Source organism: Aythya marila, assembly GCF_965140915.1.
Source record: "Aythya marila genome assembly, chromosome: 27".
Taxonomy (NCBI): Eukaryota; Metazoa; Chordata; class Aves; order Anseriformes; family Anatidae; genus Aythya; species Aythya marila.
In genome coordinates, this window is record NC_139068.1 from 1,670,232 (window position 1) to 1,688,411 (window position 18,180).

Here is an 18,180-nt window from a genome sequence, read left to right on the forward strand (position 1 = left end):
GGAGACCCTGACCTCTGAGTTTTAAACGAGTGCGGGTTTGTGTTTTATCAGGGCAGCGCGCTGCGTGCTTCGGGGCAGTCGGGATGCTGGGGAGCACCCAAGGTTTTGGGGATGCTGCTGGAGCAAGCAGAAGGAGCAGAACTCGGCTTGGCTTGCCTGAGGCTGGTCCCCAGAGAGGCAGACGCACTCCTTGCTCTTGACAGAGCAGCAAACCCGGGGGCACGTGCTATACCGCGACGCCCCAGGGCAGCGGGGAGGCTCGCAGGGGGCTGCTCCCTCATTTTGGCTCAGGGCTAAGGGGTCCCGGCTCCGCTGGGGCAGCTCCTGCAGCCGGCTGTCCCCTCCAGCCTGCAGCCTGGCGAAGCAGACGGGGCTCTCGGGAGGTGTGGAGCTGTGGTTTTGCAACCAGCTGAGCCGGCGAGGTCTTCATCTTCCTCTTCCCCTCCCTGCTGGCCTGGCCCTGTCATGGGGGCTTCTGGGGCACTTTGTGCTCCGAATGGGGAACTGGTTTTCACTGGGTTTCCTGCTGTTTTATGCGTTCAGCAACTCCTGGAAAGTCCAGTGAGCCCCAGAACTTGCTCAAGACAAAAGTGGGGCAAAGCATCCTTTCCTTTCCAAAGCAGCGAGTGCCTCGCATGCCCCGAGCCATCTCTCAAGCCTGGTGCAGTGAGGAACCGAAGGCGGCTTGGTTCTGCCTGCCAGAGATCCATGTGGTCACTCACATTTGCAGGATTTTCCTTGCAGAGGTTAGGGGTGGCTTGTTTTTTCCCTGTTTTTATATGTGTATATTATTTCCAAAGTTGCATTTGCAGGTGCAGCTGTGGGGCAGTGGCTCCTGCGCAGCCACCGGTGACCCAGCACAGCGGGAGCCCCTGGTGTCACCCCCCTTGGGCCCCAAAACTTCTGCACCGGGGCAGCTCTTGCTGTTCATGGAGGAAATAATTCCCCTGAGCTTCTTGCAGTTAAAAGGCAGCTTTAGGAAAACTACCAGAGAAATGTCTAATGGTGAATTTTGCTTGACAGTTGTATCAGCGATCCTGATAAGAAGTGTTACCGCTCGTCTAGACAAAAGCACCAGAACACAAACACGATGTAGAGGAGAGGGAGATGAGATAATCTAATGGGTTCCTTTTTGTCTCCAGCCCATTCCTCTAACAGCGGGGTGTTTGTGGGCAGCACCAAAGGGCTCAGGGGGTCGTGCAAAGCCAGGCTGGTGCTTTTGGGGCTGGGGGAGACAGCGTGCGACCCGAGCAATGGGTTGGTGCCTGTCCGGGGCAGAGCGAGAGAACGGCGCAGCTGGATGATGCGATGTTGCTCTGTGACAGTGTCAGAATAAAACCTGTCAGAATAAACCTTGAGGTCCTCACGGGGCTTTGAGGAGCTGCAGGGGGGTATTTTCGGGGTATTGCTGTTAGCGTGAGAGATCACACCGGCTCCTAGGGGCCATCGCTAAGCGATGCTCGAGTTGCACCCAGGAAATGGTGTGAAATGCACGTGCAGGAGCGGGGAGCGTTGCTCGGTCCCAGGAGCGCGAGGCGCGGTGCCACACGAGGAGTGCCACCTGCTGGCACCTCGCCCCAGCCCGGCACCATCTGCCCTGTGAGAGGAGAGCTCGGTGGGAGCAGCGGGGCCCTGCAGAGGGGGGGGCACGGTTGGGACGGCTTCCCTGGCTCCTTCGGGGATGTCCTCGTGGCACGGGCACATCCTCCACCCGCCGGGTGCAGGAGGAGCCCAGACGCACCCGTGTGCCATGGTGGGCTCGTCCTTACCCACACGGCTGGTTTAAGTGGGACACAGCTGGTGGGAGCGGTGCCACCCTCCTGTCCCATCCCTTGAGCTGGTCCCTATGTGCGTGGCCAGGTGACAGATGTAGGTTTAAAACCAGCCACCATCCCAGTGCCTCAGTCTGTCCTCGGGGGTCTGGGGTAACACCCTGCTTGGACGTGGGTGTCGTGGATGGAGGGAACCAGGGCACGAGGTGCTGGAGCAACTTTTCCATGTCCCCTGGCTGAGGTGACTTCATAAAGTCTCTTGAGGCTGATGGGCAGCCAAAACCAACAGCTTCCCCTGAGGACAGGAGGCTGGATGAGACTTCACCTTTTGGACTCTGCTCCATAAGCTGGTGTTGCCCTTAAAACAAAACTGGTTTCTTTCTTCAGGTAAGCTCTTCCCGTGACGTGTCCTCTTGGCTTTAGGGGCAGAAGTGGAATTTGGGGCATGGAGCATGGTTATGCAAAGATGTGGATTCTTAGCAAGGAAAGGGACAAGTGAACATCTTGAAGTATTTATAGTTAAAGAGGGGAAAAAAAAAGTCGTGGTTCTTGGAAACGGTGCTTCTTAGTAGCAAGTAGATCAAATACAGCCCTTTTTAATGTAATTTAAATAATCGATGGTATATTCAATTACAGAAATATTTGGCAGAGCTCTAAATAGGTCACATCTGTCCTTAAACCGTTTTTAAGGTAAATATCTCACCATGCTGTGCCGTGTTGACTAAATTTTGCAAAAACTGGTGCCTGGAAGGGACCCCTCGTGGGCTCCACGTGCTGTTAATCCCCCAGACCCAGTGCCATGTGCGCTGCTGGGGTGTGGGTGTGCTCTGGGGATCCTGCTCTGGGTGTTTGGGTGCAGAGGGTCGCGGTCCTCCACTTACAGCCCTCCAACCTGAACTTTTTTGGGTTTTGGCATCGAACGAATGCAGTGGGTGTGCGGCTGCTGCGCTGCCCAGCGCCGTGCTTTGGGGGAGGTCTGGGAGGTGAGCCCCACGCTGAGCCGTGTCCCCTCGGAAAAGGAGAAGGGGAAAAAAGACGAACCTCTGTTGTGGCAACCGCGGTCTTGAAGTTATTTGCAAACAAAAGCTGGAGCTCAGGCCTTGCCTCGGCCCCGCGGAGGAGGCAGGTGGTGTTGAGAACACTTTGTTTGGGAAAGTTTTTCTCATTGTGTCGAACAATTCTTCTTAGATGATCCTTCCTGTGGGCTGAATCATCGGCTCGGCTAACACGTTAGCTCTCCTCGCCAGCCCCGCGCCGGTATCCTGTGCGGTCCGGGGCATCCTGTGCCGGGGAGCAGGGCTGCCCAGCACCCCGCAGGATTGCAGCCCCGGCCTCTAGGGCAGAGCAAATGGCCTCAGCCGTGCCTCCCCTTTGCCTTCCTCCCGCCCACACGTGCTCGTGCTCCCTGGGCAGACGTGAGCTGTTTTTTCCTCTTGCTCCAGGGGAGTTCGCAGGGCAGGCCGCTGGGCTGGTAGCCACATGGTGTTAACCACCGGCCCTCTTCCCTCGAAGAGAAGGCTCCCAGGTAAACTACTGAGGCCACCGGGATTGTGGGTGTTTGGCCGTTCCCCCACATCATTTCCCCATTATTTGGAAACGGCCTGAAATTTGTCTAATTTTTAACCACCTCTGGCCTCCCTGCCCAGTGGGCTGGGAGCGCTCACGTACACGGTGCTGGTGCCGCTCTCGGGACGTGTCCCAGGGAAATCGCTGAGGAAAGTCTTCTCCTTTGATCTGAAATGTCTCTCTTGCAACATTTTAGTCGGTCAGGTGGAAGTAAACGGGCTTCTGGCTCCTATTTTCCTGCTCTGGGAGCAACGGAGACCCAGTGGGAAAAGATTTATATTCCCCTGCAAAAGGACAGCGCCCCCATTGCATTTCTGACACCCTCATTTTATTTTACGTTGCAAATTAAACAATACTTGGAAAGATGCAAATTGGAGCGGAAATAGAGGTAAATGCCTCTAACCAAAATAGTCCGGGTGTGCGAGCATCTGTACGTACATGCAAAGCACACGATTGTCTGCGAAATCCGAAAGGTCAGTGCGTGGCGTCCCGGGGGACACGCAGCCATCGTATTTCACTCCCCGCTGGCATCGGGCTGCTGTGCACGCTCAGCAAAATGAATTCTTTCTTCGGACAACAATGCGTGCGTTAGTCTCGAGTGTCTGCATCTTTCATGAGTGTGCAACTTTGTGGTAAAACAAATGAGCTGGAAAAAAACAGGATGTGGATTTACTCTCGCTCCTCTCTCCCCAAAGCTTTCTGTTTAACGGGATATAACCCCTTGCTTCACAGATAAGCCTCTATCTGTTGGATTTAAGTTGTTTTGTGGTAGCAGACATGTTGCTGTTGTCGGATATATGTGATGCAGGACGTGAAGAGTTCTCTACGGGGCTGTCCTCGTGTTTAAGTTGCCTTGTGGGCTTGCTGCTCCCAAGAAGCCCTCGGAGGCCTCAGAGGGGCTTGGAGATGGGGATTTGGAGCGGCACGAGTCCAATGTGTAGGCCAGGGACTCCTCATAACCCCATTCCTTGGGTTTCCATATTTAATATTATTATGCTTTTTCAAGTTTGCATGCCTGGGAGCAGACTGCAGGGAAGGCGAAGGGGCAGTGAGGCCGATGGCCGGCGCCGCGCTCCTTCCCGCTGGTTTTCCAAAGTCCCGCTGGGAGCACAGCTTTGGGGCATGTTCCCGGGGGTCCTCAACAAAAACGTGTGGGGAGGATGGGGGGGGGACACCTGCAATGTGCCCCTCGGGGGCTAATGCTGGAAGCGGGGCCTGGAGGTTGGCCCTGCACCACCCTCAGAGCTGCCAGCAGCTGCCTGGAAGCAGTCGCCTCTTTTTGGGCCCCTCCATCCACGGGTAGCAGAGCTGTTCCTCTGAATTACGCCATAATCCAAGGTGCTAACAAAGCCAGGCTAATTCTGACACTTGTTATCAGCCCGCCTTAAATCAACATTGTTCTTGGATGTGTCCCCACGATTTGTCCCTGATTTGTCCCTGCTCGGCATCCTGCTCCTTGTGAAGTGAGAATGGGGCGGTGGGCACGGGGGGAGCGAGGGGCACAAGCGGGACCGGCCCACGCGCTGCCGACCTGCTGAAGGCACTGCCTGGCCCAGCCCCGTTATCATCTGTCCCGCTTTCGTGCCGCTCCTTTGTGCTCTTGTTTGGTCATTGCTGTGCCGTTGTTTTCACAGCTGGTGGAAGTGTTTTGAGCTTTAAAGTTTATTTTCTTCCCTCTGGTTGTCGTCACAGGTTTGTTTTCTTTCTCCCCGTGGCATCTTGCTGGCCTTACCCGGGGCTGGGAGGTGTGCCTTCGTGCCTTGGCTGGGGGGGAGGCCCGCTGGCCTCGCTGCCTTGGCCTCGCCTCGTTGGCCGTCATTAACTTAACGAACCCATCCAGCTTGGCCTCTCCCCCGAGGAGAAGGGCCACAGTGCAGCGTTTTCCCACCACCTGCACATCGCGCCGTTGTTTTGCACGGCCTTGGTGGGGCTGGCCCAGGTGATTTGTTTCCTTAATTACGACTTGGAGGGGGCAAGCTCTCGTCTTCATCCCCGTTACCAACAGGGTCGGGGGCTGTGTCCCTGCTCTCGGCACCAGGCACCCCTTACCCCTGTGCTGGGTGCAGTGCCTGCTGGCTTTCTCTGCTCCTTCCTGGGACATCGCCCTAGCCCCCAGATCCTGGGCCCAGGGCTGCCGTGGAGCCTGCCCTGTCCTGCGAGAGCTCTTGCAGCCACTCCTGGGCTCAGAAATCCAGGCTAAGCACTTCCCTAACCCACAGCAGGGGCTGCAAATGCAGCTCTGTTTGGAAACACCACGTGCAACATCTCGCAGACCATCTTCCGAAAGACTGTGAGTACAAAATACCTCCTTGGCTTTTTTTCCCCTTTCTGGCTTTGTTTTATCTGCAGATTTAATTTCTCTTTCCTGCTTTGTCTCCATACTCATCCCTTGCCTGAAGCCAATGGGGAATGGATCATTTTCCCCTCTCTCTTTGGGGTACCTCTCCCATTTTTCCCCAGCCCCAAATATTTCCTCAAATTCCACTCTTGAGTGTGGACCATGCAGCAACTGCTGAACCAGAACACGACACAGGAGATGCCAGAGCAGATGCAAAGCGGAGGAATTAATGATCGCGGAAGTGGCGGCATCAGCTTTTTTTTTTTTTTTTTTTTTTTTTTTTTTTTTAAGTCAAAATTATGCCTGAGCATGCGTTTGGGGAGGGGGAGCCAGCAGCAGGCGTCCCCCTCAGGGCAGGGGCGCAGGCGCTTGTGCGGCATGGCTGTGTGCACCTTGGTTTTGAATTCCTTGTGCTTTCATTGGCACAAAGATAAACGGGGAAGGGCCTGCCCCATAAACCTGTAGGGTTCTGCTATGGCAGGCTCCGAGGTGACCTCGTTCAGTGCACCAGCAGGGTCCATCCCTCCACGGGGGGCCTGATCCGGAGGGCCCACCAAAGCACTCGCTTCCTTCCCTGGCAGCAGCACGGAGCCCTCCCTGCCCTTCGGCTGGCAGCGCCGAGCATCCCGAGCTGCCCTCCAGGTGTTCAGCCCTGCTTGCTCTTGCTTTTTTTTCCTTTTTTTTTTTTTTTTTTTTTTCCCCTTTTTTTTTATATATGTGGGGGCTGGGGGGTGGAATTGTTTTGTCGTGCGCCGGGAAAAGGAAGTGAACAAATTGTATAGTCCCGTCCACAATCAACGTCCTGTAAACAGCCGGCGACTGCCTCCCATTCAAATCTGTTTTTTCCTATTCGGGGGCGGACGGGGCTGGTAAATAAACAGGCAGCCGCTCCGAAACACCCCGGTTTTCCCCTTGGCGAGGCCATGCCAGTGACCGGGGGGGCTTTCCCTGAGGATGCCTCAGTGTTGGGATGTGTTGGTGCTGTTGTTTCTCACTGGGCGGCAGCACGTGGGCCCAGGGAGCGAACCCTCGCCAGGAAAAACAACTTTGCTGGTTTGACTGGGACTAAAGCTAATTACTAGTCGACTAATTTTATTGATTTCAAATCCCTTTTAGTGGAGATTTTGCTGTGAGGCTGATCGCCAGAGCGATTAGGACACAAAGCCGCTTAATTTGGAAGTGTTTATCAAGCAGCCTTCTGTCACCTCTCTTTCAAATCAAATTACGGTGGCACCGGTGGCTGTCACCGCAGTGTCCCACCTCTGGTGGAGGCAGGCGCTGGGCATCGCGTGGGCACCCCCTGTCCTGCTGGTGTGTTCACAAGCGTGGCCCTGGTGGGCTTTTGCTTGTGGGGTTTTTATTCCCAGCTCTGTATTCCCGTCCTGCTGCAACGAGGGCCACCAGAGCCACCTCGCTCGTGCTTGGGCATCGCCATCCTCCAGCAAAGCCAGGGCTGCGACTGCTCCCAGAGCTGGGGCTTGGCCTTAATATTTCTAATAGATTTATTAAAAAAAATAAAAATAATAAAGGGTATTTTGATGGGAATCAGATTAAGGAGGGCTCTTTGATGCTGACAGATTGTGCTGGGCAGGGTGGAGGCATCAGGGGGAGGGAAGCGCTCAGCCCGGCTCAGCTGCAGCCTGAGCCACACAACGGCCCCCGGTGATGTCCCCACCAATGTCCCTCACTGTCCCCCAGCACGGGGCTGCCACTGCCTTCTTCTGAGGCCAAAAGTGAGTCATCTTCAAGGCATTTGAACACGCTGGACCACAGCTTTGCAGCTTTACGTGCGCTCCTCCTGGTGTGCCTTGGTGCAGGGTTTAAGAGCAAGCCCTTGGTCTTGGTGCACTGATGGTAACCGAGCAGTCTCGGGGGCAAGATGTCCCACTTCGTGTGTCCCTGCATGTCTCCTGGGTTCAGAGGAGCGCTGCCTGCCCCATGGGTTTTGCTTGCAAAGGGGTTACTGGGGATTGAGCTCCTGTTGAAGGACCTGCAGTGGCTGGATGGTGGAGACATCCAACACCCAGCCCTGCTCTCTGCCAGCTGCATCCCGGAGCTGTGCTGGGATCAAGGAGTGGAGAGCTCTGAGAAGCGCCCCTCCTGAAGCCATGGGGCTCTCCGATGGCTCAAGGGACAGGACAGCTTCCCAGGTAGAATCCAGGGCTCTGGTTATTGACTGAAGCCAGAGCCAGCATCTCTGCGTGGCGTTTGCAGCTCCAGGCATCCCGGGCGCGGGGGCTGAAGCAGCCTGCAGAGAACAGGGTGGGAAGGAGCGCACGTGGCTGCTGCTGGGATGTGGGAACGGGGCAGAAAACCACACAGCCTCCTTAACCAGTTCGCTGGTTTCAGAGCTGCAGGTTCCCTCCTGTGTGGGGAGCTGCTCCCGGGGCCCGGACGGCTCGTGTGGGATGGGGCAGGTGTCTGAGAGCAAACACACCAGCACCCTGCTCGCCTTCGGAAAGGGGTGCAGAGCAGGGGATGCTTCGCAGCATGCAAGGTTGGGGTAGTAAAAGCACTGCTAAATTCACCATTCCTCTCACTCATAACTGAAAGCCCCTGTGGTTTGAATGCGTCCTTGGAGGGTGTGCTGGGGTGGCGAGGGCATGCAGGGCCTCGTGGCGCACAGAGGGCTTTTACTCAGGCTCAGTTTGGGCAAATTATTTTTATCCGTGCTGAGAGCTTAGAGCAGTTCTTGTCTATCAGCTCTTCTTAGCTGTGGCACAGAAATCGTAAGTAAAAAAAAAAAAATGACTGTCTGACAGCTACATCTTATTCTATTAGTACATTTTAATTAGAACATGAGCAAGAAATGCATTATGAATATTCATGATCAGGGTTATTAAAATGCACAATTAATCTGTACGTTTTTTAATAACTGTATTAATGGAGAGAGGAGGTAGCTCCTATTTTTGTCTTTTCTGAATTGGAAAGTGTGCCTTAACTTGGTTAGTTGGAAAAGGGTTTTATTTTAAAATAAAGCTGGCCCCGACCAGCTGCGTGCACGTGTGGGTGTCTGCAGAAACTGCGTGCGTGCCCTGTGCTGGAAGAGCGTTTTCAGCGCTGCAAAGCTCAAAAGCTGGGATATGCTGGTGCAAAAGTAGTCCTGCTCCCTGCCACGCGAGCTGGATACGATCTCAGCTGGGGCCTTGGCTGTAGTTCTTGCCCAGCACCTTGTGCACGTTCGTGTGCAGGAAACCTGCTCTGGGGACGAGGCAGAGCTGGGGAGGGAGGGAGGTGCCCACAGGTCCCTGTCCCATTGCGGGGACACAGGAGGTGACAGCCTTGTCCTGCAGGCAGGTCCCTGAGCCAGGGGGGATTTTGGGGAGTTCCCCTCGAGGAGTTTGGGTGTGACTTTTGGAGGCTTGGTGCACTCGCAGAGCTGGGGGAGCCCGACAGCTCTCCCTGCAGCACGTGAGCAGTGCCCACAGGCAGGAAACTGATGGGCAGTGCCCAGAGCACTCCTGACCTCCATTGGGATGGGGACGAGGTGTGTGGCCTCGCTCCCTGGGCCTCTGTGACCAAAGGGTCCGGGTGAGAGGCTTGCACACCCTTGGGCGAGCACCTGGGGATGTGCTGGAGCTGCTGCAGCCTGCCCCAAATGCCGCCCTTGGCCCTTCTCAGCCCGGACATCTCCATTTCCTGCTCCTTCCCCTTCCTCCTCCTCTTTTTTGGGTCCAGCCCAGCTGCTCGGTGCCGTGGGGAAGGCTCTGGAGCACCGGGAGCAATGGGTGAGCATCACAGGCTGGGGGAAGCGTGGCCGTGGGTGGTGGTGGCAGCAGCCTTGCAGCCTTGCGGCGTGTGGGCTGAGCAAAACCCCACTGAGCCTCGGGTGGGCGGTTTTCCAGAAGCACCTGCTTTTGGCCAGCCTTTGGGTTTTCATGGGTTTGGCAGGGGGCATTTGCTGCCGAGTTGTAGATCCGATACAAAGGGAGGGGAGAGCAGGTCGGCACTACATTGGGATGCCAGAAACGTAAGGTGGGCAGGATGGGTTTTTTGTCCTGGCTTCATCCCAGAAACGCCTGAATTCTTAGAACACCTCCAGGCTGAAAATGGGACATTCTGCAGGCACCTTTCGCCCCGGTTGCTGTAGCTTGGGAAGATGTGAGACCGTTTTTTCGAGCTGTTTGGAAAGGCTTCGGTCCGCAGGCTGGCCCCTGTTGTGGGCTTCCAGGCACCAGAGCCCCGCCAGGAGGCTGCCCCATTGAGCATCCCCCCCTGGGGCAGCTCCTCGTGGTTCAGGGGGGCTGGAGAAGGGCTGGGGGGGGCCTCGCTGGCTGCAGCCACCAGGGCATGCCACCCTCCTTGTCCTGCCTGCACGAAGGGCTGAGTTTTTGCCAGGGGTGGCTGAGGCTGCGGTTACTGCTCACCTCATCACCCCGACTGCTGGGATGCTCCAAAAGTACCCGGGAAAGCAAAATGAATAGGAGCCTTTCTGCCTCCCGATCTCCACTGGTGTTTGCGGGGTATGCAGATGAATTGCTTTAGAAAAACACATTAGCAAAGCAAAAGTTTATTCTAGGAAGTAGGAGGTGGGAGAATTGGCAGTAATTCTCCCTAGTATCCAAGGTATTATTAGAGGCTTATCCCTGCTCTGCACAGTAATCACATTGGAAATTTTTGATTAGAAAACAAAATCTAAATGAGAATTATGAATATTCATTAGGTGTAGAGATTAATATGCATAATTATGCAAATTAGACAGCAATTAAACACCAATTCTCTGGGGAAATGATTAACACAAAGGCACAGAAATAGAAGGATGTAATTTGAAAGAAGTTTCTGGTTAAATGAACAGTAAGGGGAGCGGAGGAGACAAATACGTGGCGTGTTTGCCATAATAATCAGCTTTGCTAAAATGCAGGCGGAGTGCGCCCTGAAACTGCCCGGCCCTCACTGCTCCCCCAGTTCCTCGTGTCGGGGCCGCTCTTTTTGGAGCCCAACATCCCATAAATGCTGCTGGCACCCCAACAGAGCTGGCTGGGGCAGGAGGAGCCCATGGAGCCCCCAGTTTTGGGGATGGGAACGGGGTCCGTGCACAGTTTCAAGGCAGAGGTGGCTCCATCCCTCTTGTGGGCTCAGGGCTCTCTGCAGCAGCCCCGCAGCCGACCCAGCTCTGGTACCACCAGGGTGAAAGCAGGTGGAGGAGGAACAGCCTCTGCCTCGTGCCAGTCTCTCGTGGCACCCGTGGGTGCAGGATCCTGTCCGCTCTGGCCTTAGCTGTGAGCCCCAGGTGCCAGCTCACATCACCAAACACTGGGTTGGAAATCCCACTGCTCGGCCGGGCCAGGGCTCAGCCTCGCCTGCCAGGAGAAGTTTCCTCCGTGCAGTCGCAGTGCCCGATTTAACTGCAGAGCTCGGCTGCTGCGGCTCCCAGGGCGATTCTGTCCCGGTGGATGTTGGCCACCTCCCTCGGGCACCTCGTGTGCTGGTCGCCCGAGAGGCACAGCCTGGGCGGACCTGGCAGGCGATGAAAGGAGACGGTTTCCTACCGCAGCCTGCGAGCAGGCACGTTGCAAAACCCCTCCCGTTGGTTCGCTGCCATCCTGGGCTGAGTCACCTTTGCGCGGGACACGCTTCGGAGGGCTAAAAATTACCCGGGTGGGAGCGGGCTCTGATCGGAGCCGCAGCATCCACACACCATCCTCTGCAGGAGCACGGGGCTTACACCAAAAATAGCCGTGAAAAAGCATGAAAAAGCGTGAAAAAGCATAGTGGTGTGCCCCAGCACGTCACATCCGAGGCTCTTTTGATGGAGAACAGAGTTTTTTAGCCCGTGATCCAGCAGTGGGCAAGCCTGTTGGCACACTGCTCACAAGCAAAAATCGGGTCCCACTGGAGCACCGGGATGGGCACGATCGGTTCTTAATTTGCAGCCCTCTTAAACATCAGGCTTCGAGGAGAGCAGGCTTCGAGGAGAGCAGGCTTCGAGGAGAGCAGGCTCCTCGGCACCGCGGGGTAACGCGGGGGTAAAATACTCGTTTCTCCTCTTCCCACTGCCCCGTGTTTTGAAGCCTTTCCAGGCTGCGGTGGGATCAGCTTTGAACTCCCAGCTGAAGTGGGAAGGTGGGGATGGAGAGGGGAGGATCGGTCACGCCAAGTGGAAGTGGTTTATTAATGAAAATATTGTTTTGTTTGTAGAAGGAAGAGTTAATTTTGCGAGAACACCTTTGAGGCTTTGCTGATAAAGCAAGAGTAACCTTTGTTCTTCCTGTTTTTCGGTAGGTTTGGATGAAAGACCGGGATCAGGTTCCTGGGGAACGGGAGATCAAAACAGCTCCACATTTGACCAAGGAAGGGTAAGGATAAAAGCACAAACACCGAGCTCAAATGAAAATAAACGGGGGCTTTGCGATGGGCTCTCAGTGCGCGCATTGTGCCCAGGCTGGCTCTAACCCTGGAACAACTTTTCTTGCCCCATTTTGAGTGTTGTTCCTGTTACCAGAGGGGGCACAGTGAGCAGAGGGGCCCCGACCTCATCCCTGCAGGCTTTGCTGCTTTGAGGTGCCCCTGGAGAAGGCTTCTCCTCCAAAAACTTCACCCAGACCTGGAGCCTGCGATCTTCCCTCTCCCCATGCTCAGGTTTGGGCATGGGGAGAAGAGGGCTCAGCACAGCGGGGTTGGGGAGGGCCCCGAATGGGGCTGAGGATGGGGAGAGCTGGGAGGATTTTGTCGGGAAGCAGCCGAGGCTGCAACAGCACAGAACTGGGGCCTGAGGAGGGGAAGAGAGAAAAGACATTAACTTAATTGAAATGGTGTTTTTTTGACAGATGCTCATGTTTTAATGGGTTTGTGTGATTCGTTTTCGCAATGACACCGTTCCCTTCCCTTAGGTCAGTGGCAGAGCAGGCGCTGTATCATTTCTCATTTTTATAGACCTTCTCTCCCCCTCAACCCCCCCCGGCTCGGGGGGGCTTTGGGGCTCTCCGCCTCTCACCTGGCGGGTGCTGAGCGAAGGCAGAAACTGTGCAGGAGCCGCCAGCATGGGGCAAAGCCTTCCTGTGTCCCTGCCTTGGTGCCACGTCCCCTCCAAACGCTGCAGCTGCGCTGCCCACTCCCCGCCGCGAGGCTGGGATCGTTTCTGTGCCCTGCTCACAAGCTGCCTTTGACTTTGACCCTTCTCGCTGCGAGAGGCACTGCGCCCCGACAGCCCGGCCTCTCGGGTTTGTGCAGTGCATTGATGCGACTTGGGGGCTGATTGGGGTTTTTGGTCTCTCCAGGGACTGCCCATACAGCAGCAGCTCGGGTCTTTTTCCTTCCTCCCCCCCGGCATCAGGTCGCGCCGCGTTAGGTTGGGCACGCGTGGAGGTCGATAACCCACACACGCCTCGCGTGCTCGGCTCAGCACCCCCGGGCACCCGCTGATGATGTCCGTGTTGCTTCAGCAGAGCTATGGTGAAGGCCCCCACTACGGCGAGCACAGGGACCTGCCGTCGCACAACAGCATATCTTCATCACCATTCCTGGGACCTGGACTAGTGGGTAAGTGCCTTCCGCTGCCCCGTAGGTGCGGGATTAATCCGGGGCGATCTAACGGGGAGAGGTGTGTGCTTACTGGCAGCGTTTGCACTGCCCAGCGCTCCTGCTTCCCCCATCAGACCCGCTCCAGAAGGGGCTGTCGGAGCTGTGGTTGAAGGGGCTGCTGGCCAGAGGGGCTCATCAGTGCCTGATGTGCACGGCAGCCTCTGGATTTTATGTGTGTGATTATTTTTCCCTGTTCTGCTGTAGCACCCAAGGGCAATAACAGAGATTGATGCCTGCTGCGCTGGCACGGGAAGGGCTGAGTTTGCTCTCAAGGAGCTGGTAATCGGGAGTGGAAAGGCATGCAGGGGGGGAAATGGACACAGCCCATGCTCAAGGTCTTGCAACAGGCTCGTGGTGGCAGGACGCTTGGCCTTCCAGCCTTGTTGCCGTAGGCAGAGAGCCAGGGTGCTCCTTCGTTGAGGCACTGGGGTTCAGGGGGGGCCTCTTTTTGTGGGCAGAGCCCTCTGCAGGGCTCCTCCATCCCTCATCCAGCTCCTCAGTTCCTTGTGTCGGGCAGCACAAGGGGCAGCACGCCTCGCTGTGCCGGGACCGTGATCCTGCGGGACCGGGGTGCATGCCACAAGTTACCCAGTTCCCTCTCCCAGCTTGGGGGTGGAAGGAGAGAGATTAAGAGCAGAAAATAGCCATCTTGAAGGTCTTAGAGATCTCTAATGACATTAGGCCAGGATTTGGGGTTAGTCCTCCCCACCTTTGCCCACGCAGTGGTGGGTTGAGCCTTCCAGCAAGCGCTCGTGGTTGCACGGGTGGGGTTAGCAGAGGGAATTGTGTTTGAAGCAGAAAATCCCCACCACGCTCTGAGGTTCCTCCTCCAGAGCTGGTCAGAAAGGGGAAGAGAAGAGCGGGGCAGCACTGGGAAGTGGCTGTCAGTGTGCTTCCTCCTCCTGGCCCGTGTCTGGGGCACGGGGCTCATCCTCAGCCCCGCTCCCCCGTTAAACTCCTCGCTGCTGGGGCGGGACGTTCGATTGTCCTTCGCCTTCCAAAGGTGGAAGAGCGTTTCCGAGTGGCTCCCTTTGCGAGGGCGGTTGTTCCTTCTCATTTTCTGCCCCAGGAGGATGTAAGCAAAGTAGAAGAGATGTTCCTTAATAAGGCAGGGGAGCCTTGATGTAATGCAGCAGGGTTTTGTGGGGTGTGCGCGGGGGGGAGGACCCCTCCCAGCCCATCCCATGCCGGGGGCAGAGGCAGCCTTGAGAGCTTCCAGCCGAGAAGGAGCTGCCCGGGGAGGAACACGGAGGTTTCCCCTTTGATGTGTGCAGGGAAGACGCGTTTGGCTTCCTCTCAAAGCCAGGGCTCCCGGTGCTTGGCAAGCACCGCGGCACTCCCCGACGGGGCTGCGAACCCAGCCGGTCCCCAGCACGTGGAGCCGGAGCCGCCCCCGCCCCGGCGGTGACTTCCAGCAGCTGCCACCAAAGCGGTGGCACCCAGCGCCCCGCGCTGCCCCCGGCCCTCCTGCTGCCCATGCCAGGTCTCGGGCGCAGCACCCGGAGCTCCACCACCAGGACGGGAGCTGGGGGGGGGCCGGGAAAGTGCAGACAGGAGGGGCAGGGACCTCCGGACATTTCAAAGTCGCTTTTGTGCCTAAAATTGAATGCGGTTAAAGGAGAAAACACCGGCTCCTGGAGCAGGTTCCAAAATAAATAAATCGGCTTTGCTTAGCCTCTGTGCTCTTGTGCTGAGAACGACAGGCTGGAGGAAGACCACAGGTGGAGTTTTCTCTTCCTCTTTGCCAAACTGAAAACTTTTCAAGTGGCGAAATCATAAATGGAAGATGAGAGAAAGGAGAGCAGGAAAAAAAATCTTTTTGCATATGATAGCAGTAGCGAAGTGGGAGGGAAGTGTGAGCTTTGGAGATGTCACTTCACTGTGTCACTCCCTGGTTTCCCAAAAGGTTCCCCCCAGGGGGCACAAGCTGGGAAAAGTGATGCCAATGGGGCAGTCAAGTGGGACTGATGAATTTTAAAGCGTAAAGCGGTGGAAGGGGCAGATTAGCATGGACAGACACACCAGGTGGTACCGGATGGGCAAAAGGTGCATGAAATGCGCTCACGTAAACCCTTCTCCAAAATAAGAGTTTGTATCCATTTCCCACTCAACCTCTATTTCTTCAGGGAGGAGCAGAAACCGCTGGAAGAAACATTTCAGAAGGAACATTGTCCTTGTTGGAAACCACGGCCTTTTGGCCCAGGGCTCCCCTCCACGTGCAGCATGGCTGAGCAGCCATGGGGAGAAAAACGCTTCAGCAGCCCCCATGGGGTGGTGGTGGGGCACAAAGCTCTGGAGCAAAGTGCTGGAGAGGTTTGGTCCCAGAAGGACGGAGCGCGTGTGGTTCTCTGCAGCGGGTGATGGATCCTGGGGGCAGGAGGCACGGGTGCTGCTGGCTGCAGGCACCCGGGTACACTGGGCTCGCAGGGAGGCTCTGCAGATGGCAGAGATGCCCCGTGCAGCGCACGCCTCCCCCAGGACTGGTTTTGAGTTCGCAGAGCAGCCTTTGAAAGGAGAAGTGCTGCTTTCCTTTCCGTTCAGCTGGGACACCAAATGTAACGTTTGGGGCTCACCGGTGGTCTTTGGGTGAGCGCACGGCACCCGGCACGGTGGGAGCTGGGCCCTGGGAGGCGCTGAGCACAGACTGGGGGGCTGCTCCCCCAGCAGGACCCAGGAGCTCTCGGGGCTCCAAGGGCTGCCCGGGCCCCTGCTCATGCACATTGGGAAGGGGATGGTGCGAGGGCAGTCTCCAGTCAGGTGCTTTCCAAAGCACTGGGTCCCCTCTGGCACAGCTTCTAATCAGCAAAACACTGGGAAAAAAGCGAGAGGGAATGTCTGCAAGACTGGCCGGGTGGGAACCTGGCCTGCGTTGCAGTGGACTGGATGAGCTAAGTTTATAAAAAGCCCTGGAACAGAGCTGCTGTTAGTGCCGTGAACAAGAACCTGCCCTGGTGACAGGTAGGGGATGGTGACCGCAATGAGCAGGGAGCAGTAACAACACCCACATGCTCCATCCTCCAACAAGTTCCCAACCCGTGCTCCCTCGGTGCCACTCCCCAAGGCTGGGTGATGATGTCCTGGTGAGGTCCAAGCACTGGGGGTGCGCAGTGGGACGGGGACCCCCGTGGCCCTGGGTGGCACGAGGTTTATGGGGGCCATCCCTGTCTGCCCGGGGGGGATGCCGGGACGTGGCACGGTGACGAACAGGCTTGTCACAGAGAGCGAGGAGCATTTTTTGTTTTAATTCACCAATCTTCCAAATCAGTCACTCTTTTACCATTCATCTTCAGCAGGGGGAGATGGGGGGGGATTGCTTAAACAGCAGGGAAACTGATAAGCCATAACAGATTTCTTTCTAGTAATTATTTCTAGTAATTAGCTTCTTTTCAGAGGAGTGTTTCTAATCTTGTGTGCATTGTGAGCTGTTGTGGATTGTGTTCTTCCTGGACAATGGTTTTAATCTGCCTGCGGACGGGGGTTTGTTGCCGCTCCTGGTTTTTTTTTCTGTTTTTTTTTTTTTTTTTTCAAACCTATTTCCCCCCTCCCTTTTAATGGCTGGCTGTGTTTTTCCTCCCCTTTCTCCCCAGGACGTAATTCTGATGGAATTAGCGGGGCTGGGAGAGGCGCGCTGTGGGTGGGAGCCGGGGCTGGGGTGATGCGAGGGCGCCCGTGTGAACTCCCCGCGGGCTGGAAGGGGCCGCGCGGCGGCGAGGCACCTGCGTCCTCCCGGCAGGCGCTGGCAGAACCTGTAGGCGACGTGGATCGCCTTTTCTTCTGCGCATCTGCCAGCGGGGCTTGTCTCGGGGAGAGAAACGGCAAAACCACAGGTTTGCTTGAAAGCACTGCCCGGCTTGTGTTGGAGGGGAGATGCCCGCGCTCAGCCCCGGGGGCAAAAAGGGCTGCGGGATGCGGGGCAGCGAGGCCAGACCCTGCTCCTCGCGGAGCTCGCTGCTCGCCTTGAGAAAGAGGAGTTTTTATCCTGGTGTTTTGCCTCGCTCCGGGAGCAAATCTGAGTTAGGGAGGGGAGAACTGAGTTAGGAGTCCTGGGTGCTGCCCTGGGGAGGGCTTCGGCTGAGCGCCGGCGCTGCGGGATCCTGCAAGAGAGGACACGCCGGGGAGAGGGGAGGGATTGGGAAAGCACTTGTTGAGCAGGGTTGAAGGCTAGGGAAGGGCTTGGCAAAGGGGGATGGATGGCAGGGCTCGCAGCGAAGCGAACCAGTGAACGCCGTAAATACGAAATGCTCCCAGCCAGTTTCTGGGTGCACCTTGTTTTTAAGGTGCTCTCCGCAGTGCTTCTCCTTTGCGTGCTAAAAGCTGCAGGGGCAAATCCAGAGGACGGGATTCCCTTGGAATCCAATTCCTCACTCAAAGGCTTTTATTCTTGGTATCCTGATTTTTTTCCAGAGTTCGCTTGATGTCTGCCTGCCTCTTCACCCTGTTGGATTTCAGTCATTTGGAGGTGGTGTTTGGGGAGATTCCTGGCATTTGCTCTACCGAGAGCTGCTTCCATTGTGGTCCATGCTGCACTGCTGGGGTTTAGCCCTGTTTTTGGGGCTGTGCCTAATCTTGGAGCAGCCTGGTTTGCTGCGTGTGCTGCCGGGCATCTCCCCGGCACCAGAAACATCACCTCCTTCTGCCAGCTTCAGCTTTGTCTGCTCTTTTTAAAATAAGCTCAGTATTTGTTACGATCCAGAAAAGTTTGCCATTCTTCCAGCCTTCCTCCTCCCGCCTTGTTTTCCTAGGCAACTGAATTTAAAACTTCTGCTGCTGAGATTTTTGCTGCTTTTTTCCTTTTTCTATGTCCTTACGGAACAGAGCGCATGCAGGCACCGGGGCCGTGCTCCCTGCCCGCTCTGGGGTTGCTCCCGTCCCGCAGAGCGCTGCTGATCAAAGGTGCCGCGGGTCGCTGGGACCAGGCGTGCTTTGTTCCTGCCATGAATCACGTCAGATGAAAGTAGCAGGTTTTTGGGAAAGATTGGGCAG

At 56.3% G+C, this 18,180-nt stretch overlaps 1 protein-coding gene across 12 annotated transcripts in view; it reads left to right on the top strand.

Moving 5' to 3' along the window:
* TCF3 (transcription factor 3) overlaps positions 1–18,180 on the top strand; it is a 67,199-nt gene that overhangs the window by 25,458 nt on the left and 23,561 nt on the right. For 10 of the 12 annotated variants that reach the window (XM_082779967.1, XM_082779973.1, XM_082779974.1 and 7 more), the window contains 2 exons: positions 11,899–11,972; positions 13,059–13,155. In XM_082779967.1, the coding sequence (XP_082636093.1) occupies positions 11,899–11,972; positions 13,059–13,155 (171 nt within the window). The remainder of the gene's footprint in view (positions 1–11,898; positions 11,973–13,058; positions 13,156–18,180) is intronic. The other 2 variants (XM_082779971.1, XM_082779969.1) reach the window with 1 other exon arrangement.